Source organism: Andrographis paniculata, unplaced genomic scaffold (assembly GCF_009805555.1).
Source record: "Andrographis paniculata isolate CXL003 unplaced genomic scaffold, ASM980555v1 Contig57END, whole genome shotgun sequence".
Classification (NCBI taxonomy): Eukaryota; Viridiplantae; Streptophyta; class Magnoliopsida; order Lamiales; family Acanthaceae; genus Andrographis; species Andrographis paniculata.
The window spans coordinates 1,140,686-1,166,414 of record NW_026137592.1 but is presented as its reverse complement, the minus strand read 5'-3'; the positions used below and the strand labels follow the sequence as shown (position 1 = coordinate 1,166,414).

Genomic DNA, 25,729 nt, shown 5'->3' with positions numbered 1-25,729 from the left:
CATACATATTAAGTATATATATATATATATTATTTTTCATAAATATCAAATCAAATATTAATTTAATTTTTTTTAATTTTTATTTCTACACAATATATTTTTATTCATTTAATATTATTTATTTTTTAAAAAATATTATATTAAATATATTTTTTTTCTCATAAAATATTATTTTAAAGATTAATATTTTATTTTTTTCAAACTTTCAAATTTTCAAAAATCTCTATATCTAAGTAAGCCCTTAAATTTTCAAAAATCTTAAAAGAATCATAGCTGAAGTAAGCCTATAACATTACTCCGTCTGCTAAACATTTTTCGTTTCTTTATTAAAAATATATATATATATATATATATATGTAAAACCTTTCAAACAAACTATGTGCTATAGGTGCAACATAAAATCACTAAAGAATGATTGATAGTATAAAAATATATTTATTACCGGCTAAATAATAGATTCAAGATTTAATATTTCTCAATCTTGCCTGCAACATATAATTAATCTAGTACAGCTTGACTTGTCAAATTAATTTACAAGCTATCCATCGAAAATTTACTCGGAGGGTGTGGATTAAAAAATTAAAGAAGAAAGACATAAAAATGCAATCTTTAAGTATATAATAACTCTGGTTCAAGATCTACAATATGTCCAAAATCAATATGCCCCAAAATCATGTCCTAATTATACATATATTGAAAAAAGATTAAATTGAATAAACGGGTGGCTATGTACAACAACGTAGCAACAAATAACAACTTTAGCCTGCAAAAATCAATAACAATGCCCTAAGAAGAACCACAGGGCAAGCAGCACAATCTCCCAATCTGTATGAAAATCCACTGCAGAGGATTGGGGCCATCGTCTGTGGCCGGAGACGGCGCCGGTGGCGGCAGGGGAAGCTCCGGCGGCAAGTGACGATGGAAGGCGTCGACCGCAGCTCCTACGCCGTCTTCGTTTTCGATGCAGCCCGCTAACTCCGCCGCTCGGGATTTCACCTGGGTGTGGGACTCGACGGTTAAGCGACACAACGGCATCAAACATTTTCAAGAATAAAATGGCTTGCGTTTACCTCGGGCTCGAGCATGAATCGTATGGCTTCGGAAAGGGATTCGGCTGTGAGCTGTGAAATCGGGATCGGTGCAGGGCCGAGCCCGCGTTGATGGATACGATCTCCCCAGAAAAATTGATCGCCGAAGAACGGGACTATAGTTGTAGGACACTGCATTGTGTGCCATGATCAAGATCAGTTAGATATGACGATTCGAATATAATCGGGGAGTCGGGAAAGCCGAGGAACATTACCCCCGCTTTTAGTCCAGTAGCCGTCGTTCCAGCCCCTCCGTGATGAACCTGGAATTATAGACGAAAAGAAATTCGTTGAAACAAACGTCTCGTCTAAAAGTTTAAGCTAAACCGTAGAATGTATTTCGTACTCACCACAGCCGAACACTGAGGAAACAACCAGTCGTGAGGGCAGTCGACGAGAAGGTAAACGTCGTCGGGGATAGTCGAATCTACAGACGAAAAGAAAATAACTTTAGAAAAGAACAAAGGTCGAAGATTTCGAATTGTGGCGTAAGAAGCTTACGGGTGCCAAGATCTCCCCAACCCCGATCAATTATTCCTCTTTGTCCGGTGCTCTTTAATGCTTCCACGATTATTTCCGTAGTTCGTTTTGAATCCTCCAGAGGCTTATCGAGAGATTCGACGTAAATAATCAACGAAATCAGCTAAAAGCAAAAACAAAATAATGAACCCTAAAAGAGATGACTCATTACCATGCTTCCAAACCCGATATAAACTGGCGGACTTCCCTTCTTCATCCATCGAACAAATTCTTCAGGCGGTTGGTACGAAGATCCGAGGTTCAAAAAGCAATAACCGACGACATCAACGAGGTGTCCCCAATCTGCGAAAATTCAAATGCCATTAGCAATGTGACAACATCCAAAACAAAAATAAATCGAAAACAGCGCTCGCTTGCCATTTGGTTTCGGCACAACATGAGGACTCCACATATATCCAGTCGGGAGATGAGAAATCGACCCGTGGTACGTGCTGAAGTACGCAATAGGGGCAAGCTTGAGCTTATTTTTTCTGAAATTGTTGATAGGCCCTCTTATGCCCCACCATATCAGCAGATCCACGAGAATATACGAGAGCTGGATCAAGAAAGGAACGAGATGAGAAAAATCTTGTCAGGTAAATGAACTCGAAGAACGGACGTAACTTAAACATACCCAATATCCAGCACTTTGTGGCACACGGGCGAAAGGGTGAGGAAATGCATACGTAGGCCTGTTGAATAAATTCAAACGGGAAATGATATCTCCAAATCGACAACTATTTGGCTCACATTATACATTTTTGCAACTGTGATGAAATTTGTCGACAACTATAAGACTAGACAAATGATAGAAATTATTCAAACTTACGTCCAAGGCATCGTGAAGAAAATGTGCAGAGGAACTCCAAGAGCTTCAGCTACATGTACGTGCCCTGATAAAAGTACAATCGAGAATTAATTTTCTTAGCATAGGCACATATAATTATCAAAAACTAACCATAAGCCGGAGGATTTGCAATAATCGCCTGAGCGCTGAAAGGTTCGCCCGTAATTGGATCCGGTTCTGTGCAGGCAGGAAGCAGCGATTCTATAATGGCCTTTATTTGTTTCCGTTGCCCGGAAATTTCTCCGGGTGTCGACGGGATAAGGCCTTTATTTCTGGCCATATCTACAATTGCAGAAGATTTATATCTCGATCATTAACGACTAAGACTAAAATCAAGAAAGCAAAAGGACAAATATTCGAATAGTGCATAACATTGAACAAAAGTGTGTCGAGGACCTCTTACATCCAGCCAAAATACGAGGATCTCCACCGAGCGGGTAAAAATCTACTCCGGCTGACTTTACGAATCCTCGGAAGTTGGAATGTGTCGCCAATCTCACACGGTGACCGTATTGCTGAAATACATGTCTTGCCGTTAGATATTTATATATAAAAAATGTGAAGAAGTAATTTGATTCGGAATAAAGTTCAAATCTTTGGAATGTTTTATTTAGTTTGTCCTTCACCTGAAGTCTCATGGCAACGGCAAGGAAAGGCTGAACGTCCCCTCTCGTTCCAACCACGAGTATGGCGATCTTCAATTTCGGAATCAGTTTGTTGCAATCATCCATTATGTAATCAGCAGTAGAAGAACGAACTTCATCAACAGATTGAAACTCTAATAATTCAGAAGCTACAGAAGAATCTTTACTGATATCGACCTCCACTGTCCCGTCATTTTGTATCTTCATTAAGTTCCCGATTAACTTTTTCTGGTTAACAAAAACATCAAGAAACTTAACACACCATCTAAACCAAGAAATTCGATACAATTAATCAATGTGTTCTTACCTTCTCATTCTCCGAGAGCCTATCCAATTTTAGCGCAGGCAACGGATTTCCCCTCCTCTCTGTCATAGACCTCGAATACGTAACATCTTGATTCTCAAGGAAGAGATTTCTATGCACTGGCGCCGTGATGCAATGATCCAAAACTTCAGTAGACAACAAGAACACTCAAATGAGAATCGACAAAACATGATTATAGACAATGAGCTATCCCCTGAATTGATACCTCTTTGATGAACTTGAGGTGATGCTTCTTTCGACAAAGAAGCCTCTGAAAGAGACGAAGGCTCCGGCGAACTTTCCACACAATTGCCTCCGGCAGTCGACTCATTACTATCTAATGAAGACAATGTAGCTGCAATCTGAGCTTTTAAAGCACTGGTTGATTCATCCTCTCCAGTTTCTGCCCTAATTTCCAAAGCTTTCGGCATTTTGGCAGTCCCATTACTCTCCATTTCCTCCAAGTTTTCAAATAACTTCAAACCTCTGCATCAAAATTCCTAAACATCAAAATCATTCATCGAAAGAGCACCGTATAAATTCAGGAAATCCAGAGCTCTAAAAATCCCCAAATGAACTGAAATCTAAAACCCTAAAACAACCTCTTACAATGAAGAACTGTGGACTGTAAATTTCCGGATCAATTGGAGACACACCTACCACTCAATTCCACGTGCTGGTGTTCGGTACAGAAGGTGGATCTTCGATTCAGAACTTTTTATATGTTAAACAATAATTGAGACCTAAAAGTTATGGTGCACAAAAAGCACTAAACCCCAAAAACCTAACAGTGAATAGAAATCCCCAATTACGCCCAACCCTCGATTCAAACAAGAAAGCCAAGATATTAAATCAATCGAACAAAATCAGATGAAAACATTGACTCTAGACTCCAAAATCAATTTTACCTTTTCCCCCAATTCAATTTTGCGAGCGTGAAAGCAATCGAGAATTGATGGTAGCAATAATTTCGCCCAGTGCGACATCAATAATTGCGAACACAAAGCTGCGATGAATCTAGAGAATCTGAAAATGGCGAAGCCCATACGGATGGAGAAAACAGAGGGATTAAGGAAAAATTAAAAATTAAAAATCGGAAACTATTCCTTGAAAAGGAAGCAGATTAACTGGAAACAGCGAATCGAATCGGGGAATGAATATTAATTGCAGACCATGAAGAAAGGCAGCTGTCGCGAGTAGAGATTTTGACCACTTGACGATTGGCTTCTGGCAATTTTGTAAGAGATTCGTCGGAGAAAGAATATTCAAAAGAAATGGAATGGTTGGGCGAAGACTGACTCATATTTGCGCTGTTCCTCTTCATCATCTTCATCATGATTCGTAGCAGTCTCAGTCCTCAATCACCCACCCTAATTTATTATTTATTTATTTTTCTGTCTTGAAATTATTCTTTAAGATGAGACATTAAAAAAAAAAAAAAAAAAAAATGCGATCACAGCTCAACCATGTCAGATGATTTTGAAATGACATTTATATATATTTTTGGTTAGTTAGACTCACATTACACAAACAATTTTAATTTTAATGATATTTATATATTTTTATGGTTAAATACATGTTTTTAATTCACGGGTATTAACCCATTAATATAAAAAAAAAAAAAAAAAGAAAAAAAAGAATGAACTTTATTCAATAAGTCAATATATACATCAAGAAGTTGTGTTTAACACGAACCGTTGGATTACAAATAATGATAGATCAACGAATGATTCTATATATACTTACAAACAATCATTAATATCTAAGATAAGAAACTATTAAAATTGGGTCAATTCGATATTGTCAGTTTTGAGCTGAGTTGATTTAAGATTTATAAATATAAATTTTTTTTACAATTTTTAATGTAAGACTTGAGCTTGCAATTCAACATAAAATTGTTATGCCTAACACGTATTTTTTTGTCAATTTCTTGGCTATGCGACTATTTGTGAATTTGGGTAACATATGCAAGAATTCTAGTTAATGATATATACTATATTTGTTTCAAATGTGGTGCATTATTTATTTTCGACACATAGATTAGGTGGATAGCATATAACATAATAATTTGAAAAATAAGTGATACGATAAGAAAAGAAATTATATTTATTTGAATTATATAATATAATAAAATGTAAAATAAAAATTAAATATATTTAATTATTAAAATATTGCAGAAGTTTGAGATTTGGGATGGAGAGAATATTTATATATACTTGTTCTACGTACATACAATCATTTCAATATTTATTAAAAAATATGTATATTAGACACATAATATACAAAGTATCCAAAACAACAACACTAATAATTAATTACAGCATATTTTAAGGTTAATTAATAATTTAAATTAATTAATACAGTGACAACAGCCGCGCCACACTGTCCGAAGCTGATTTAAAGAATGAACTAATGAATTTCGTTCAGGACGAGAGCTCGAGCTCTATTAATGGTGACCAGGCACAAATACACGTGCTCTTCCAGCTCCTGCACGTGCCGCCGGAACCCTAATTCGTACTTCTTCAGCTCCGCCACAACCTGCGCCGGGAAGCGCCGCCGCGCGCCGTCCATCCTCTCCAGACAAAGCCGAATAAGCGCCTTGTTGTGATCGATCTCGTCCTGCAGCCGAGCCACAAGCCGGCTCATCAAGTCGAAGTCCCTGTTCAATATGTACGCCCCTTTCGCCGCCGCGTCGAGTTGGACAGCTGCTCGGCGCAGCGAGCCGCGCCGCGTGATCGGCGCCAGATTTTGAATCTTCTTCTTCAACGGCTTGATCGGCAGGCTTAGCAGCGCCGGCCACATCAGCACCGCCGTGCAGGTGTGCACGGCTACGAAGGCGGCCGCCGCCGCCGCCAGCCCGCAGGCGGCCGCAGCGCAGACGCCGGAAGCCTTGTTGACGGATTTGATGAGCTTGATTTTACGGGAGATTTGCTTACGCTTAGATTTCAGGCGGTGCAGCACTGCGGCGTTGCGGCAGCGGAATTCGTCGAATTCGGCTCGGCTCCCGTCGGAGAAGGGGCTGTCGAGAACGGCGCAGTACCGGAGCTCAGCTACGGCGGCGCTGAACCGGTCGGCTGAGGACGGCGAATCGCAGCCGTCGATTACGCGTAGGAGGATCGTGTGGTCGGATTGAACTTGACTGAGATTCTTCAGTAATTGGCTGCAGAATCTGGCGGCGTCGGCGCCGGCGTGGAAGAAGCTGGTGAGGACTGATTTCTGGCCGGAGGAATTGACCGCCGGCGACGAGTTTAGAATAGATTCTATGGTTTCCTCCCCGGGATCAAGGAAGGATTCCGGCGGCGGCGGCGGCGGCGATTCGATTTTGACCATAAATTGGAATTTGAGGAAGAAATCTGTGTAGGATTTTGTCCTGACTGCAGACAGGTATTCATCGTTCACGTTCTGCCTTTCTCCACATTCTTTATCTGCCATGGAAATGACCTCGATCATAATTAATTAATTGATTAATTAATTTCATCAACATTATATATCACACTGATGAATAATAAGAATTAAGAAATGACATATATACCTATGTTGAGTGAAGGTCTGATTCTTGCCCACATCTTAAGAATATAATCTTAGTATCTCAGAAAGATAATCAATTAACGTTATATATATATATATATATAGGTTTGATGATGGTGACGATGATATGGTGTATGTAACAGACTTGGAAGCGATGGGCGGCGCCGCCGTGAATGGCCGTTAAAGGTTTGTGTATCACGCGATATATATATATATGTATATATCTGCCAGTGACGACTGATATATATATATATATAATATAATATAATAGATGGATCATGTCATGTATTAAAATAAACTAATAATGATCTGAAAATATCATATATATTGGAGACCCAATTAGGAAATAATTAAAAGGCTTGTTTGGATGCACAATAATGATTATATGCAGTTTTGTGTGACCTAAATATGGTTATTCAAAGGAATAAAAGTGTTCTAAACAAGCACGTTTTGGAAACAAACACTCTTCAATCAGACACAACAAAAACACATCTCTTCTCTCTATATACAAATATTAATTAATTAAATGAATTTTCGTATGCATATATAATTGGATAAACTCAAATGAATACACTACAATAAATAACTTGCAAACTATATCAATCCAACAATTATACTATACGATAAACAATATCAAGATTTGAACCCATTGATAATTCCAATTCCAATAATTTAATTATAATATAATTTTATTGCATCAAGTGGATTGGACCAGTCCTTGCAAGGCATAGAAATGGATGAATCGGGCAGAACAGATATTATGGCATGAAATCCACGTGGCGGATTGTGGTTGCGCGTACGATGATTGGTTGGTGCATGCATGCATAAGAAACCCAAATAATTAATGTATTTTCCTTTCAAGCCAACCAACAAACCCTAACTGCTAGAGGCCCATGCGTGGAGACTTTCGTCACTGTTCAAATTAATTTTGAAAAAACAGTAAAAAAAATAAATAAAAATATTTCGTTACATGAGAAAATATATATATCTAATGCATATTTTTTTAATAAAATAAAATAAAATACTCCATATTGTAGATATAAAAATAGTATTCTCTTTCTCTCCGTCCATTAAAATTAGCGCATTTGTGTTTGACACGGAATTATTTGTATACAGAGATTCAAACTAAACAAACCCTCGTGAATTATTTTTGTTGGAGATTCAAAATATAAAATTCAAAGTTGCAAGATATTTCTATATATAATTAGGAACGTGCTATTTTTCAATTTTTCTTTCGTCTAATAGATAAATTCTTTGTTGCCAAAATTATAGTATTTGAAATGTTTTTATTTATTTATTTTTTGGGTGTGACATTGATAATGCTTTAAAGACCGAAACAAGTCGAAATGTCTTGAGACATTTAAGCACGTTTAATATTGATTTTTGGAGTTTTAAAATTATAAATTTTTTGATAAAATTTTGAATAATTAATGTAATGTTTTGTAAGAGGCTTGTTATTTAATAATATGATATTTTTTGAAAATATTATTATTGCTAAAAATTTTAATAACTTTAGGGGTTGAGAATATCGAGAAATGTTCTTAATTAGTTTGGATTTCATTTTTTTTTTATAGAAATAAAACATTTTATCTAACAAAATATATTTCCAATAAATAATTTAAAGTAAACCAAACAAATAATGCAGTTTGTGTTTTATTTTTGTAACTTCTCCCGGAAGAAGGGTTTCATTTTCAATTTTTATCCGTCCCAAAAACAAATGTACTATTTTTTAATTTAGTAATTGTACTATTTACCTAATATAATAACTACGCTTCAAACGTATTTTCGTCTTTTTCACTACAACCCAATACAATACTAATATTAAAAAATCTACGTGAAAAAATAAATATTAATCTTTATATGGGACGGATGAAGTAATAAACATATATTTTTTTATTTAATCATATTAAATACTTATTAATTTTTTTAAAAATTTCAAACTCGAAATATTTTAAACATATGAAAAATTAATTTAAATTTAATCTTTTAAAAAATTTCTCTAAATAAAAAATTGGAAAAATACACCCCCCATAACAAGCCCCCACTGAAATGTCCGAATTGTGAGTCCCTTTTTGACTTCACTATTAGCTTTAAGACAATCTTTATTAACGTGCAGTCCTAATAACTCTATCACATTATCTCCATTTACAATTATGCCCCCACCGCATGGGACTAACTCGAACCGTCAAGGGTAATTTAGTCATTTCAAGTCAGTTGGCACGACTCGCTCATTAAGAAATGGAGCCCAAAGCGACAAATCCCCTAGAATTCTTCAAAACTAGCACTATATGTTGGCGGTGAATCTCAGGCAGTCCCGGGTCCTTCACTCCAGATTGATCCACACCGCACGATCAGGATCTGCCCCAGAATCGAACGGTGTGGATTCAATCGGGTGCTGAGGTCTCGAAACTTCCCGCAAAAGCACTCGAGATACACCCATCCTTCTCCTGCAACACACCAAAAACGCAGCACTGCAGAGAATGAGATGCTTCAATGGTTTTCATCATCATTAGCTTAATCCGAATGCGTTTCGAGATTCCTGTTCGTTTGGAATTTGTGGTTTTCACTTCCTCTTTAGCTCAATAGCTTTTTTTCTCTTTTGGAGGCGACGATAGGTCGAACAGATTGAAAGCATCTATATATATATGTATGTATATATAAATCTAGGGTTTTGGCTTTGGAGCAGACGTATGAATGGATTTGGACGGGTTTCGTTCCTTTATATTGGATTCAGGAATTGATGTCTGGACATGGATCGATTTGGCAATCTCCGTTGCCTCCGCCGATCACGAGGCGGAGCTGAAGAACAGAAGGGATGGAATCGTCCAGAAGCTCTACGCAACCAAGTGTCGGAATTGCGATCATGGTGTTCACCAGAATCGAGATTCGAGCAATGATCGCGAAATCGAAGGACGTCAATCGGGTGGAAATGGAATTGAAGAGGGAGAGGAAGAACAGAGAAAAATTCTCGAAATTAGGGTTCTTCTGGATGATGAAAATCAGGTATAAATAATTATAATTCATCCTCAACCAAATGTGCCTTCTTTGTGTTCGACAAAATGCCACACTGAAAATTTTCATTTGCAGAGTGAGAGGTCGTTGATTGATCTGCTCCAGATGCTACTGGACATGAACATTTCGTTTAAAGCTCTTCAGGTGAGAATCAATGGAAGAAGGATAAAACACAAACTGTTCATCTCGATTGATTAAAAGCTCCCTTTCTCTCTCTCTCTCTCTCTCTCTCTTTGGTAAGGAAACTGACATTGGAAGACATGTGACGAAGCTAAGGAAGCATCCATGTAATGAAGTTCGAAGGCTGGTGAAAATCCTGGTCAGGTTAGTATAATCAAGAAACCAAAAACAACACTTTCCATTAGCTATGGAGTTTTCAGTCCATCTTCTTGAAATTTGACAGAAAATGGAAGGACACTGTGGATGAATGGGTGAGACTAAATACACCACCAGAAGAGCCCACAGAAGCCATTGGTAAGAAGAAAAAAAAAAAATTGTCTAAACACACACACACAGAAAGAAAACACATCCTTGTCTGAATCTAAATTCATATTTCATATTTACAGATGACGGAAAATCACCAAATCCTGCTGGTCACACAGCCCCATCAAAGGTATGGATTGATGATCCATGTTGATGTATTATTACATCAAAGTATAAAGACAAGATGATAATTTGACTTGTTTTTATTTTGTCTGTTTGAATTAAACAGGGAAAGTTGGGAAGCGAATCAAACAAACAGGGGGGTGGAAAGCATTTTCAGGATCAAACCCACCAAGAATTCCAACAGGGTAAGCCAAGAAAGAAGTTATTAAATTCACTTTATAATTTATTTCACAAGCCAGATCAAAATAATAAACCGAATTCTGGGGTCCACTTTGAGCAGCCAAGAAACAGAGAAATGGAGCAGTACAGATTACAGACTTCCATTCCAGCAATGGAGGGAGTGTTCCCATCAAGTACTGGTAAATGAATAGAAGAATAAATTAGTTCAAGAATCTTAACATGATCAATAGATTGTGAACAGACAGTGATGAATTGAGGAAGAAGAAGAAGGGCCATGTGATGTTGTTAGGTCAAGATGGAAACTTTTTACTTGGAAATGTGACCAGATGCATTTGATTTTTCGATAATCGACAAAATAGCTGCTGCAGAACAGAAATGTGCTTGTGTATGCAACAAACACCATATGCTGTTACTTTATATATATATATATATATATATAAGATATGTAACTGTATTATATATTACTATTGTGTTGTATAGCTTAATAATCCACCAGGTAAACTTTGTTGTCTTGTCTTCCCCTTTTTCTTATAATTTTTATTATTTTTTTACCATGAAAATACCTGCCTAACTTGGCAAATAATGGGCAAGAAATTGTTGTGCTGTGAAGGTGCAACTATTTGATTTGACTGTCTTAGACGAAAATTATTTTGATGGAACTGAAAGATTATTGTTTTCTTGCCCTTCTTGTTTATTTGGAATTTAACTTTTTAACATAAACAGTGAAAACATCTTTACAGGTAATTGCCATTTCCCAACATGGGTTTTTTTTTTATATATATTTACAATTGTTTCCTACATTTCTTGAAAAAAAAAAAAAAAGAAAGAAAAAAGGCCCCATTTTCCATAGCATGTCCATTGAATTCAATTTATTGTACTATATTTTATTTTATAGTAGGGCAAGTGACAATTGTTAGTCAAAGGAAAACCTAAATGGGCCACATAGGACAGTATAGGAATCAAATTGGTTCAAAATTTATGGCTGCAAGAAGACAAATTTTAATAGACCTATAATAATAATAATAATATTTGATATAAAGAATAAAATTGTAGAGAGAATACAGAAGAGAATAAATTAGAAAATTCAGTTAGGAAAAAGATAAAAGAGAAATGCATGTGGAATTGAATCAATCTGAAAAAGAAGACGAATCATTATTTTTTTTCTTTATAATAATAATGTGAATGCGATGTCGAAAATAATATATATTTAAAAGAAAAACAATATTGAAAATTATATAATTTAATTCAAATAAAAATATTTCATTTTCTATATCAATTTTCCATAAATCATCCGGTTCCGTTCAATTTCACCTAAAGTCGCTTTTTCAGCTGCGTATTTTAATCTGACGACTTTTGCTACGTGTACTGGAATTCAAAAGCGAGAGGCTTCTGGAAGGCTCGCATTTCCCGTCCTTTGATAATCCTGCGATTACGTCCGGTTCCAATAAAAGTCGCTTTTGTAAATCAGATTCTCTGAAAATGCGATTTCTGAGAAAAAGACTGAAAGTGTCCGCCCTCTTGAAACGGGACACGTAACTCCTCCCTCTGTCTCACGGCTGCAAAACCTAAAGAAAACAGAATATCCATTTCTCTGCATATCATCAAAACCCTAGGCGATCCATCTCTGCCCACAAAATCAGTGCCAATCATTGACATGGAGCGAGGATTTTTGGTATCTGTGTGAAGTTTTGGTATTTGGAGGAATGCATTTTAGGTACGGTAGCATTGGGGGGAGGGAGTTGGGTTTGTTTACCCACGTTTGATGATTTCGTAGTTTGATGGCGTCGTCGAAGCTCATGGCTTCTCGGAATTCGGAGATCAATCGGAAAGGCTCGGGTTGTAATTCTACTGCGGATTTTCTTAGACTTGATAGCGGAGGGGGAGGAAGCAATGCTCCCGATAATTTGGCGTCTGATTCGGTGATGGCGGAGGGGTTTTTGAGGAATGAGTACGTGGAAGGGAAATTGAATAGGGATCGGGGTCGGAGGCAGGTAGTGGAGTCGGAGAGTGATTCAGGTACTCGGTTGAATGCGGAGGCTGGGCTTCTAGATTCGGTTGGTGGTTCTACGACTAACAGCGACGGCGAGAGGCCGGAGCCGCCGAGGGCAGTTAGGAAGACGGTGGATGATGTGTGGAGAGAAATCGTGGCGGGGAAGAAGACCGCACATAAGCCGAAGGAGGAGATGATGACTTTGGAAGATTTTTTGGCGAAGGCTGGGGCGACGGAGGAGGAGGAGGAGGAGGAAGAGGAAGAGGAGGCGACGCCAAAGAAGAGATTTGTGGATGTGAAGGAGGAAGGATTCAGTGGGGGATTTTCTGTTTACAAGAGTAATTCGGTGATTGCTGGATCCGTAGCAAGTGTTGGGATGGATGTTGGTGGGTTAGGGGGAGGCAGAGGAAAGAGGAGTTTGAGTTTGTTGGAGCCATTGGATAAGGCAGCACTGCAAAGGCAGAGAAGAATGATCAAGAATAGGGAGTCTGCGGCGCGATCGAGAGAGCGGAAGCAGGTGCTGATTTGATTTCGTCGTTCTTGGTTCATCAGGAGATCTGTGTGGTTTGGTTTCTGCATTTGGTTCTAATGGTGTGTTGTCTTCTTGTTATTTTCAGGCCTATCAAGTGGAGTTGGAAACGATGGCAGTGAGACTTGAGGAAGAGAATGATCGACTGTTAAAGGAGAAGGTAACGCCGAGGTCTATTCTCATTATTCTGTTTTTTTCTATTTATTTGTAAGTGTTGTTATCCATTTCATGAATTGTTACCATGTTTCACCAATTCTGTGGATCTGATTATGTGCCATAGATGTTTCGATTGCTTGAATATCATATGAATGAAGCCTTCTATGAATATAGGGACTGTAGACATAGCAAATAGTTTATTGTTCTTTTATTATATGTTCACAACCCATTGTAATTTTGGGTGCGTAACCTATTTTTTGTTCGTAGATCTTGCTGGTTAGAATTATTGTGAAAAAAGTTTGTGTTTGAAATTGAGGTTTTCGTAGTTATCCTTTTCCTATAGGCACAAATCTTTAGGATTATCCATATGTTGTGCCTTGGCTTGGAAGTAGATAGCCTATACTGTTAGGATTATTACTCATCTATTATATACTTCTAGTTTAGATGTTACGTTCTGCGTCATGACAAGCCTTCTAACAAACAGTATTGTTGATTATATTCCAATTTCAGGAAGAGCGGAGAAAGAAACGACTTAAGCAGGTATTCACTTTCTTCTGTGAAAATTTTCAGTTGGAATCCCTTTACTGTCGTGTTATTCGAATATTGACAAGTATATAGTTTTCCATCATGCCTCTCCAATGCCGGCGTAATCTTTCTAAGTTTTAAACACGGGAAATTCCTAAATTCCTCACGAAGTTCGAATTCTAGCTCTTTTGAAACACTACTTTGTTACTGATCATGGGAATCGAAGCTGCACTTGAGTTTTAAACATATTCTCATGTACAATGTGTGTGCTGTGTTACATTCGCACCTCCTATTTTGAACTTCTTTTTAAATACCTCGAACAAACAATTAAGTTGTTAATTACAAATATGATTATTTATTTTGTGCAGCTCCTGAAGAATGTGATCCCTGTAACTGAGAAGCAAAGGCCTCCACGGCGTCACCTTCGAAGAGTCCGCTCCATGCAGTGGTAATCCTTCCCAACACCTCACTAAAACTCTATTCCCCAATTCTGTTGCAAGGCAAAAGATAAAAGAAACAGAATCATGACCAGAACACCACACAACGCCTTAATCATAATATCTCTAGTAGATTAAATTACTACCACTGTTAGTTGCTGTAAATCCCTAAATGCCGGCAATAGAAATATGGAAAGTTGTTACATTTAGGAACCACAACAACACAATTGCTGCCTGAATTACTTATATTTGTATTTTTTCCTTCTATATATAGTTAGTTTATTAATTGTCATGTAATGATCTTATTATTTATGCCTATTAGGCTCCAGTTAGATTGGTAAACTAATTCTGTATTTTCTGTCTTAACTTATGTTGTTGGTTGGTTTGATTTTATTTTAGGATTTGTATTATATGTATTGAGAATGATTTGATGAAAAAGTCAGAGAGGAAACAGACAAGCCATATACCCACAAAGCATAAAAGATTCTAGTACACATTCCTAAGCTTAGTATCCCATCCCACAGACCACATATGTTTATATATATATATATATATGTCTTTGTCTCTTTCGTGAATCTGTTTCTTTGTGAAGGGTAGCTATGGCTTCCTCAAAGTAACAACACTTTCCCTTGTTTCAATACAATACATGGAGATCTTTTGTGAAATTGCATTCAGTTTTGATGCACAGAATCATTCTCCTGAGAGTGTTTGTTTGTCTTTTAGCAGTTTGTCTTGGTGTGGAATACTGATATACTTCTTGTCCTTAGTACCAGGTGGCATTGTTATCATTATTATAATACAAAATAATAATTATTGGTGTTTCATTTCTCTATGTATTATACAATGAGATTGACTGGACATGTTAGTACCTGATGTCTTGTGCCTGTCTGATTTGGTGTGCAAGAACAAACATAGGTTCTTGTAATAACAATTGTTGGAAAAGCTGTAACAATCAATTAGAGCTCAAGAATTAACAATACAAACATTTGGAAAATAACAAAATAAGCAATAAATTAAAAGCCATAGATAATCATCATGTATGTATGATGACAATATGAAGATTGGAGTAGCAACAAAATTGTTGTTTATTTGCCTGAAAAGAAAAGAAAGTGGTAAGAATTGAGATGCAAAAAGGGTCTCAAAATACAAGACCTAATACTAGACTAGGCCTTTTTCATCTTTTGATTGATAATCAGAGGAGTAATCATTTTAGAATAATAATGCCCATCATCACAAAAGAAAAGAAAAGAAAAGAAAAAGATGAACAACAAAAAGTATCAAATGCAAAATAATTATTTATGTGTACACACACATATATGTGTAGTACTATATTCATTAATCAAATTATCCTCCCTCATCTTTATTTTCAACTTTAACTTCATTTTTTCAGAAACCCTTTTGAAGTTTGTTTTCTTTCAGAGACAAAATCATCCCACTTTTTTGTACTGTCAAAAAACATATAACCACTACTCATAACCCTCTTTTGCTTTCTTGCCAACACCCGGGGATCTCCGCTCCAGAAACGATCCGCACCGTCGAAAGTACAGATCCCACACTCGGGAGCCAAACTCCATGGACCTCCCAAGAATACCCATCCCCATGCCCCAGCCTCTTCTCTGTCAAGCACACATTCAAACTTTCCACTGTACAAACATGTCTGACAAATCTTAATCTCTCCATTGCTACACACATTTTCATGTCCTTATCCTCCCTTTATATCTCACCAAATAAACCTCACTCAGTTCACAATTCCAGGCCTGTCTTGTCCACTACACATTTCCCTCCATGTTGATGGTGCTTTTCTTCTTCGTCTTCTTCTTCTTCCACTCTCCACTGTCGGACTCTGCAACTGTGACTGTTGATGGAGTCTCGCCATGGCCGAACCCTAATCTTCATATTGGAGACTCTGTTGGTACGTACATTGCTCTAATTTTGGGATTTTAATTAGTCTGTTCATGTATGTATAATATATAAATATATATGTTCTTGTTGGTTTGCAGTTTTCCAGCACAGATTCCATTACAATCTGTACGTGTTCCAGACAGAGGAAGCTTTCGATCTCTGCAACTTCTTGCGCGCCACGCTCTTGACGAAGCCCAATTCGTCTTCTTACACTGTGAGTTTGTTCATTCATTTTGTAATTATGGAAGAATTTGAAATCACTAATTTTTAGGGTTTTTAATTTTTCCCCCAAATTGTTGAAGTGGCGAACTTCCCGCCCTGGATTGTTCTACTTCGGATTCAGCAATGGCTCGAACGTGGCGTGCTTACAAGGCCAGAAATTCTCCGTGAAGGTGGTCTCGGCTGCGCCGGCGCCGGTTCCGGTTCCGGCGCCGGCGATTGTTGCTGGAGGAGTTGTGGCTTCTTCTCCGGCGTTTCCGTGGCCGTTCCAACCCCGAGAAAGGACTTCCCGTTCGCCGAGTCCTGCCCCTGGTTCGTCGCTGACCGCAGCCGTCGGCCCGGCGGCGCCGGACAGGGGAGTGCCGTTTATTAACAGTAATCCGGCGGTGCCGCTGCCCACCGGAGAAGTTGATTCTGCTACTATCCGGCCATTGCCGACGTCTGGCTGTCACCGCCGCGACGATCAGGTAGTTTTTGAATTTATTAAAATTCGTTTTTTTTTTTTTTTTTCTTTTTATTTTTTTTTTGGGAAAGTATCTAATGGGAAGCACGTGATTTAATCGAATTGAAGACTATAAATGCAGTCTCACTCCACATGGAAATAATTCAATACATCCACTATTCTTCTCCCATTCTTTTTTTTTTTTTTTCAATAAAGTAAAAATTACTATTTTTTGTATTTTCTGTTACTATAAATATTAGTAATAATTATTATTTATGTTCATTATAAAAGTGGTTGTATGTTTGAATATAAAGTTTGAATGCAATTATACTCACCCCACACATTATAAATAAATTATGTGTAAATTTAACTAAAACAAATAATAAAATAAAAATTCTGATGTAATAGTCATAGGGAAATGAGTAAGTATTAATTTTCTTATTTATTGTCCCATAAATTTATTAACAATATTTATCTATTTATATTTTACTACTCCCTTGAAATGTTGTAACAGGACTATCAACCTAATAATAAATATTTTAGGGGTATTTCTGTTTTTTTTATTATAATCTATTATAATACTGTGTAATAACGATAACCTTGTTTCGGAAGCCGGAAGGAGGATTATTTTTTAATTTTCCCAATTCACAACAGTCAACGTTGTTGCAGTATTGTTTGATCCGACGGTCACAAATATGCCACTTTATGGATGGACCTAAATGGAGCTTCTGCCCTTTTCTTTTTCAAGAGACCATTTTTTTTCCTGTGATTATTAATCTTAATTCTTAATCTCTTGCATTGTATTATTATTAATAGTATTGATGAATAATAATTTGAGAATAATGAGAGCGTGGTGTTCTGATTGGGATTTAATTACATGTGTGCAGGTGGTGGGCTTTCTTGAAGTTGTGAGAGCTTTGAGCTGCATAATTTTGCTTGTAATGATGGCCTAGAGTGAGAGAGAGAAAGAATGTAAAGTGGACTTAAAGTTGTAATGATTGTAGCATATGAGAGAGAAGTCTTGACCCTACTTTAGAAATCATTGCTGCCACTCTCTTTTGTTCTTTTGCTTTTCAGTTTTGGCAAAAGCTTTAGTTAATTACTCTTTTCTTTTAATTCTTCACATGGATCACTTTCAAGTTTCAACAATGGCTTCCAGGCCCTCCTCCCAAAAAACCCCAATTTTGGCCCAATTTTGCTGAACACAATACAGACAGATTAAAATCTCACCATTGATGCATTTATGGCCTCACAAGATTCCTGCTTTTCTGGTCTTTGAATTCCTCCCTGTAGACATTTCTTGATTGCACTGAGCAATCAATAAACACCATTCAAAATTAGGGTTCACTTTCAAGTTACAGTCAAGAATTGGGATATTGACATTTAGATGGAAGAAGAAATCTTCCATTGACAACAGTTTCAAGAAAAATGTATGTTCACACTAGCAAGAGTTAACACAAAATCTAAGTGCAAATTTTTAGCAGCAAATCTCAAATCTTTTTTCTCCTCATTTCTTTACATATCCACAAGCTCAATTCAGATGCATATAATAAACACTTTTGATCACACAAATCATCAAACATTTGTGAAGAAGCTGCACTTACCGATCATGTATCTACAGTTTTTTCATTGAATGCACGATCATCGGTTCTGCCCGATGGAGTTAAGACCTTCGGTCCTGCTTCGTAGGATCCTATGGAACACGTCTCGAACCAGAAGCTCCAATGGATCCAATCCATCCTTTACGGCTTCATACACCGTCCGAACTTCTTGAATCCTCTGCTTCGCCTCCCTCTCCTTTTCATCTGACAATGGGAATTGGACGGAATCGATCAGTTCAGTCATGTGCTGATTGCATTTCTCAATATCAAGAATCTCCTTCAACAGCCCACAACTATTCCTCCTTTCCCGTTTCTTCGACTTGTCCAGAATCCTTTCATGGAGTGAAAGAATAGGAGCAGCCCATAGAAACTGTTTAGTCACCAAAAAATGCGTCTGTAGGCCGCGGTCCTGACAAGGAATCGCAGCCACAAGAGCCCATATTACGAATAACAGCACATAAGTCATCGTGAACACGGCTACATTGAGTCCATTGGTTGAGGCAGTCTCGTTTGCCCTTGGTGCAGTTAAGTTACTGCTGATTGCTTGCAACTGCTTCGAAGCGGACCACGACCTCGAAACACTCCAAGACAGGGACCTAAACTGGGTAAAGGATGATCTCTGCTCTCTCTGTCGCCCAAAAGACCGGTTTCTATGCGCAGGAGACGAGCTAGATTCCTTCTCATCGAGCATTGCAATGGATAAGTCGATCAAGGCCTTCTTAGCGCGGCGAAAATGGCCTTCTCCAATGCTCTTTTGATTGTCCAATGCACATAGAACAATATCCAGCTGCTTCTGCCACAGCCTGATCTGCTCGATCCCATCACGGATAGCATTGCAAACATCCAAAGCTTTGACACTCCTCTCAAAGAAATCCCCAATGTGACGATCCATTGGAGGGCTGCTCAAATTGCTCCTATGGTTGAAAACTATCACTCTGAATTCCTCTTGGCAAAAGAGGAAGGTTTCTAGCAGCTTCCGAACCCATGGGATTGAGAGGAGCTCATCGGAGCCGGCAGTCGCCAAATCTTGGAACCGCTCGGCTACTTGCCGCTGGAAGGCATCCAATTCGGTTTCTTGACCTGTGGATTCCATGGAATGGACCTGACGGCGGCTCAGAATCGAAAATCTAGCTGTGGAAGTGTTAGGGGATGAAGATGATTCTTGACAATCTGCAGTTGGCATCTCTTAGATTATCTATTACATGTAAAAAGATTCAAATTCTAAAACATAATCTGGAAAAGAAATTTTGCAATATCAAGCAAGCAAAAATAAGCTGGGATTCATATACAGAAGGCCAATTCAATTCAACAAAAATCACATATGACAATACCCTAATCTGACAAATACAACAATATACAGAATCTTCAACTTTTGCATACACCTCAGAGAACCATCAGAACATACGAAAAATCAAGAAGTTCTCATCATCACAAATTCAATCTCACAGAAATTCTAGAACTGCTAGAAATGCACAAATTAAATCGAAAAAAACTCTGATTTCCCCAATCACTCAAATTCACGCATCAAAAACACAAAACCGGATATCGGTCGTCAGCGAAAAGAGTAAGGGAGGATTGAAGGGTCAATTCTTTTGGATGGAATGGGTGGTGTATATATATTGGGGTGGATTAGAACGCGTAAATTGAGAAATTGAGAGAAGAATCACACAATCCTTCCATGAGCATGGCGGGTTAAGAAAGAAGGGCGAATTCAGCAAGAAACGGCGATCTAATTACCAATGATTTCATTCGAATAGTGAAAAAAGTGAAAAAAGGGGGAAATATTTAGGGATTGCGATTGGGGAAGGGAATCTGTTTACTCGTCACGAACACGCAACGGACACGTCTTACTTTATATGAAAGCGACCAATTCATCGCCCTTTATTTGCAAATAACCTTTTTTTTTTTTTTAATATATGTGTATATATATATATATATAATTGAAATTAGATAGAAAATTTTAAATTGTGAAAAAGATAATTTATATGTGTATATATGATTTGAAATTTACTATTAACCTTGATTATAAAAGTATAATGCAAAAAATTATATTCCATGATCATTTGAGTTGCGTACACATTTTAATAAATATATTATTACATTAGTAGATTGTCATATAAAATAATTGTGACATTTTTATAAATAAATGTAATATTAAAATATATAAATTAAAAAATATGTGAGAACTATTTACTATAAATGAAAAATATCTAATTGACACCTATATTTGTTTTGTGCATAATAGCATAAGTGTACATTTTATGACCATATTGATTAGTTGATTTAGCACATGAAAATATATTAGATAGTGTATAAAAATATATCAAATAATATATTTTATACTGAAATTAATTATAATATATGTCACATAAACCACTATTATGTATATGTAGTATATTTATATAACTAAATTATTGAGGTTAATTATGGATTTATATAAATTGTATTACTTATGAGCTGCGTTTTTAGTAGCTTTTACATTACAATTTTATCCAAAAGGATCACAAGTACTTTTTTTTTTTTTTTTTTTTTTAATTTTAGAATAATAATTTATTTGACAATTAATCTATGTAAGTAAAAGAAAAACAATATTAAGAAAAGGGAGAAAAAAGAAAAAGAACAACATGACAAAGATTGAACCACAAATAGAAAATATATATACTAATAAAATGAACTTCTTTCTACTTGAAACAATAAAAATAATTGCATGGTAAGTTCAAAGTTGGACTTATTATTGTCTAACCTTCTAGAAATACAAAATTATAGTAATACTTATCTCCATTCAAGATTCTCTACAGAATTCAATACATATGATGTCATCTAAAAGCTAATAAACCACATATTCAAAACCCCACCATTTAATTCATTCAATAATTTCATTTCCAATAAATACAAAAATAAAATAGAATAAAAAAACACATTCTCATTTTAAAAAAACAAATAAATCGCACTTCATTGACTTCTAATATGAAAAAAGTCCAAATAAAAATGGGCCCCTTGCCATTTATTTATTTTATTTGAATAGGTAAATACCTTCAAATTCCCCAAAGATTTGGCAATAAACAATAAAATAAAATATTAATTGATCTTTCAAATATCCTTACTATGATACATATATACATACATTATGGTAACAGTACCGATCAAGAATCCAAATAATATTACCGATCAAGTGTATGCCACTCTTTGATCGGTGGCTTTCTAAACCAATGATCAGTACGTCGATATATTATATTACACTTGATAACAGATTAATATCATAAAAGCATAAATCTTTTGATATTTCAATTAGAAATGATAATCAGCAGCAGCCTCAAAAAAGTAGTAGTATATAATATTTGTAGCCTTGAACCAAGAACAATGTATAGAAAGAAGTAGATAGAGATAAGAATGATAGACTAATAATTTGAGTATTTAAGAATATCATCATTCATAGTACAATTATTTTAGCAGTGTCCACAAAACCCTGAATAATGGTTGCTTCCATGTTTGCAGTACAAGACAAAAATGGCCCCTAAATAATTAATCCTATGTCCTATGCATGCAGCTGGCAATGCCATTTCACAATTATTAGTTATATATAAATAAATAAATAAAAGAGTAGCTAAGCTGCCATTTCAATTGACCTCAATTTTGATATGAATATAAGTGTGTCTGTGTGGTAGCATTACTACATCAATCAACCTCTCCCTCTCTGTCTCTCTCTCTCTCTACATTACTAAATTTGTGTTCATCCATTTGTTTCATTATCCACCTCTAAATAAATCTAAATGAATCTACACAAGAATTTCAACTTCTCCTAAGATCCAAGAAAGCAGATGAGAGCATAAAAGTTACATTGGTATTCATGAACTCCTCTAATCAATAATGACAAAACAGATAAGTTGGCTTTAGATGATATATATATTCATCATGGGATGGAGCTAAATAAGTTTAATGACAAGGAGCAGTCACCAAATCAGTAGAGAGTTATTCAAACATCAAGAACCCTAATTGCATCATCTTCAACAACCCCTTCAATCAAGAAAGCTTATCCAATGGTTTTCTATTAATTAATGTACCTCTTCAAGATAATGGCTGGCTATAGCAAGCTCCTATGGTTGGTTTCCAAAGGTCATTTTCAATGGAAGCATTTGGTAGATGTAATGAAACCCGGGACAGGGACGGGGACCTAAAAAATTGACCAAACACACATAAGAGTGGTCCAAGACTCGACTACGAATATTCAAGGGAATTTCTATTCATCTACCATCCATTAGTGGACATTAACTTATTATCCAGTTGTGGGCATAAAGCTACAAGAAATAACAAATGTGACGACTCGAGGATATGTCAAACAATGCAATTATCAAAATGGCAATGCAGTTTCCAAACATATGGAGATTATCAAACTTTACCTTAAGGCATTGTCGAACAAAAGATACTTGCTGTAACACAGACCATACCAATCGTGTACCAATAAACATATATTATGATGATGCCCTCAGTCATTGTAAAATTACTCCCTACAAAGCCCAACACCTGCAAAATCAAGAACAATCCAAATCTTCCTGTAAGAAAACTCAAATGCTACTACACATACTAAAAAATCCTCACAAGATACAATTTCGGTCGAACAGAACCAAAAGGACCTTTTTTAGCCTAGTATTGCCTTATCAAGTGTATATTAAAAATATTAAGAAAATTACAAATGAGCTTGACTCAGTATACTTAACATAAGCTTGAACATTATCGAACCAAGCCAAGCTTTCGATCTATCTCAGCAAAAACAAAATCCAGCATAAAAAAGATATTAAGTTCAACTGAATAGCAGCACAGCCCACAAGAAATTATTTAAAGAAACACAAATTTGTATCTAAATCCAAAGAAATTCACACACAAAGAAAGGCATTAACAAAATGCATTACTGTTAACTAAATCTCAACAGTATAGAACAAGCATTGATTAATTACGAGCCCTCAGATCTCATAGCTTTTGACAAATCACGAGCGGCTAAAAAACACTGATGGATGGATTCATCGAAGGCTTTCGAATACCCGCCATGAACAACCCCGTGTAAGCGTGTGGATTTCGTGAAAATGTGGTTAATGAAAGAAAGTGGAGGCGGATGATTCAAGGGATGCGCAAAGCCCAGCGATGAATCTCTAACCATCACGCCACTTCAATGCACTAAAAGTTTTTCCATCATCGAGCACAACAGTAAAGATCAAATCAAATGCTCTGTTGTTAAATGAAAAAAAATAAACACAGATTCGAATGCCAATATGTTCCATGATCGCCATACTCTACACATTATGCGGCGCAATTATATTACAGTTATTGTAGACATGAAACTGCTCAGGTTAATTTAGGGTCAAAACCGTTTTTATAATTGGGGATAATGATGGTAAGGGTAGCCACAGTTTTGATGGGCTTGGCCGAAGCTTTAGAAAGACATGATCCAGTGAAAATGGCAACCTCAGCCCAAACCCAAGAATGTACTTTCAATTCTCAGCCATTCTTGCCATGTTCCAAGAATTCAAGCACCCAAAATACAATTCATGATTCACCTTAACTAGCAGATAATTCAAGAATCTGTCTTCAATCATTTCCTCAGAGAATGTACATTAGATTCATTGCAAGTGCCATTAATGGTTCACAAAAAATACAGTAGAAACAAAAGAAGAAGAAAGGCAATGCTACAGATGAAGTTCAAGTTTTATCATAACATATAAGCATAAATGGAAGATCCAAAATTGCAGCAGCATGATTAACAACAGGCAACAACACTAGATAAACAAAAAATGCAAACATGGAAGCAAAGTACCATCAATCCCTGATTAAAATTCGAAATCCTCCCTCGATTTCATTCGCTTTGATTGTGATCCGACACGAACGCCATCTCCTCAGCCTCCTTGCGCTTCAGGTGCTGGTTCAAAATGGTAAGCCGAGCCGTCTCGAATGCAAAGTACCCTATAGCTGAAAAGCAAGCACTATGAAACACTCTAGGTCCCATCCCACGAGTAAATCCAATCCACCCTTCTTCCTTCAGTATCTGCTTCACTGTAGTTGCGACGCCACCATACATTGCAGCAGCAACCTTATTCATCGCCTCGCTGTGCACTTGAGTCATCAATCTAGTTTTCACAACATCCAATGGCGTCGTCAATGTAGCCGATACAGCACCAGCCATTGCCCCACAAACAACACTCTGATATGGCTCAAGATTAGTCTGTTTGGTCTCCCTCAACACTGCAGCTTTCAAATACTCAAATGAAGAGTAGCTTAAAACTCCTGCGGGTAAATTCCTCAGCAATGTCGCACTATAACCAGCATAAAGCCCTAAAACGCCATCTTTCTCCAGAATCCTTAACAGAACCTCCCATGACCTCCCTTTGGCACCTGCCTGCATCCTCTGTGTGATCAATTCCTTCGGCACCATGATTGCCGACGACATGACGTTCCCCATCGCGCCGGCTGTCGGCGGAATCAAAACCGCCGGAAACTGCGCAAATTTCGACAGTATCGACTTACCGAACTCGCAGGTGCCGAAATACACCGCGGAAGAAAACGTCGAACCGACAATAACCGCGGAAACGCCGCTATAGAATCCGAGAATCCCCCGACTCTGGAAAGTTTTGACGACAACATCGAACGCACCTTTATAGATTTCGGAGGCGCCTTTCGTCTGGAGCTTGGTTTTGATCGTGTCGAGTGGGTGAAGGCAGACGTAGGTGAATGCACCAGCAATTCCTCCGGCAGCCGCACCGATTGCCGCCTTTTCAGCGACGGAGAGACTCTTGAGCAGAGCTCGAACGTTGGGAGACTCTCTGGTAGCCGGTTTCAGCCAATTGAAGGATGCGGATTTCTCCCGAGGCTTCACAGATTCCTGATTGGAAAGCGTGGTGGATAAAAAATTGAAATTCAAATTGGAACGGAGAAAGTTGGGCGGTGGTTTGGGGTTAGGGTTAGAAAATGAAGAAGATGCGATGAGGGCGTTGAGATTGTTGAAGAGGGAATTGAAATCCGCGGGGGAATGGGAATTAGGGGAGAGGAGAATTAGGGTTTTGGCGGTGGGAGTCGCCTCCATTGCAGAGGTTTGGGAAATTAGACTTAGCCGCCGCCGCCGCCGCTCTTACAGAGGTCCTCAGCCATGGCTGCAGCCTGCAAGACGAAGATGGAATTGCTCCGGATTATTATTATTAATTATTAATATAATTT

General features: G+C 37.2%; 7 protein-coding genes across 10 annotated transcripts; 3 read left to right on the top strand and 4 right to left on the bottom strand.

The window, feature by feature from the left end:
* Window positions 1-595: 595 nt before the first annotated feature.
* Window positions 596-4,753, bottom strand: LOC127257395 (sterol 3-beta-glucosyltransferase UGT80B1). Of its 3 annotated transcripts, XM_051283793.1 has the most exons (17): window positions 4,575-4,753; window positions 4,311-4,428; window positions 3,629-3,888; window positions 3,406-3,548; window positions 3,276-3,326; window positions 3,081-3,149; window positions 2,858-2,969; window positions 2,566-2,736; window positions 2,437-2,500; window positions 2,242-2,299; window positions 1,986-2,163; window positions 1,780-1,910; window positions 1,590-1,692; window positions 1,439-1,515; window positions 1,304-1,351; window positions 1,071-1,220; window positions 596-996 (listed from the first exon to the last, which is right to left on the bottom strand). In XM_051283793.1, exons 3-17 carry the CDS (start codon window positions 3,855-3,857, stop codon window positions 787-789), a joined length of 1,794 nt encoding a protein of 597 aa, XP_051139750.1. In that variant the 5' UTR covers window positions 3,858-3,888; window positions 4,311-4,428; window positions 4,575-4,753; the 3' UTR covers window positions 596-786. The 3 variants fall into 3 exon arrangements, with proteins under 3 accessions (XP_051139750.1, XP_051139748.1, XP_051139749.1); XM_051283791.1 differs by having other exon boundaries at window positions 3,081-3,326; XM_051283792.1 differs by having other exon boundaries at window positions 3,081-3,326; window positions 4,311-4,753.
* A 938-nt stretch (window positions 4,754-5,691) lies between these two features.
* LOC127257192 (UPF0496 protein At3g49070-like) lies at window positions 5,692-7,047 on the bottom strand. Its single transcript, XM_051283568.1, has 2 exons — window positions 6,935-7,047; window positions 5,692-6,827 (listed from the first exon to the last, which is right to left on the bottom strand). Exons 1-2 carry the CDS (start codon window positions 6,966-6,968, stop codon window positions 5,812-5,814), a joined length of 1,050 nt encoding a protein of 349 aa, XP_051139525.1. The 5' UTR covers window positions 6,969-7,047; the 3' UTR covers window positions 5,692-5,811.
* A 2,165-nt stretch (window positions 7,048-9,212) lies between these two features.
* On the top strand, window positions 9,213-11,187 carry LOC127256824 (probable mediator of RNA polymerase II transcription subunit 26c). Its single transcript, XM_051283030.1, has 7 exons — window positions 9,213-9,933; window positions 10,018-10,086; window positions 10,184-10,266; window positions 10,346-10,416; window positions 10,509-10,555; window positions 10,655-10,733; window positions 10,829-11,187. Exons 1-7 carry the CDS (start codon window positions 9,625-9,627, stop codon window positions 10,909-10,911), a joined length of 741 nt encoding a protein of 246 aa, XP_051138987.1. The 5' UTR covers window positions 9,213-9,624; the 3' UTR covers window positions 10,912-11,187.
* Window positions 11,188-12,214: 1,027 nt separating this feature from the next.
* LOC127257402 (G-box-binding factor 4-like) lies at window positions 12,215-14,731 on the top strand. The gene is made up of 4 exons (XM_051283800.1): window positions 12,215-13,235; window positions 13,336-13,407; window positions 13,914-13,943; window positions 14,297-14,731. The coding sequence occupies exons 1-4, from the start codon at window positions 12,507-12,509 to the stop codon at window positions 14,378-14,380; spliced, it is 915 nt and encodes a 304-aa protein (XP_051139757.1). The 5' UTR covers window positions 12,215-12,506; the 3' UTR covers window positions 14,381-14,731.
* A 624-nt stretch (window positions 14,732-15,355) lies between these two features.
* On the top strand, window positions 15,356-17,957 carry LOC127257403 (early nodulin-like protein 1). The gene is made up of 5 exons (XM_051283801.1): window positions 15,356-16,020; window positions 16,121-16,277; window positions 16,366-16,481; window positions 16,570-16,953; window positions 17,816-17,957. Exons 2-5 carry the CDS (start codon window positions 16,151-16,153, stop codon window positions 17,879-17,881), a joined length of 693 nt encoding a protein of 230 aa, XP_051139758.1. The 5' UTR covers window positions 15,356-16,020; window positions 16,121-16,150; the 3' UTR covers window positions 17,882-17,957.
* A 2-nt stretch (window positions 17,958-17,959) lies between these two features.
* Window positions 17,960-20,339, bottom strand: LOC127257401 (protein ROH1-like). The gene is made up of 2 exons (XM_051283799.1): window positions 18,533-20,339; window positions 17,960-18,237 (listed from the first exon to the last, which is right to left on the bottom strand). Exon 1 carries the CDS (start codon window positions 19,710-19,712, stop codon window positions 18,570-18,572), a length of 1,143 nt encoding a protein of 380 aa, XP_051139756.1. The 5' UTR covers window positions 19,713-20,339; the 3' UTR covers window positions 17,960-18,237; window positions 18,533-18,569.
* Window positions 20,340-21,890: 1,551 nt separating this feature from the next.
* On the bottom strand, window positions 21,891-25,712 carry LOC127257400 (protein MITOFERRINLIKE 1, chloroplastic). Of its 2 annotated transcripts, XR_007839975.1 has the most exons (3): window positions 24,336-25,712; window positions 22,927-23,050; window positions 21,891-22,700 (listed from the first exon to the last, which is right to left on the bottom strand). XR_007839975.1 is itself a non-coding variant. In XM_051283798.1 (2 exons), exon 1 carries the CDS (start codon window positions 25,596-25,598, stop codon window positions 24,375-24,377), a length of 1,224 nt encoding a protein of 407 aa, XP_051139755.1. In that variant the 5' UTR covers window positions 25,599-25,712; the 3' UTR covers window positions 22,752-23,050; window positions 24,336-24,374. The 2 variants fall into 2 exon arrangements, 1 of the variants encoding a protein (XP_051139755.1); XM_051283798.1 differs by lacking the exon at window positions 21,891-22,700 and having other exon boundaries at window positions 22,752-23,050.
* Window positions 25,713-25,729: the final 17 nt, after the last annotated feature.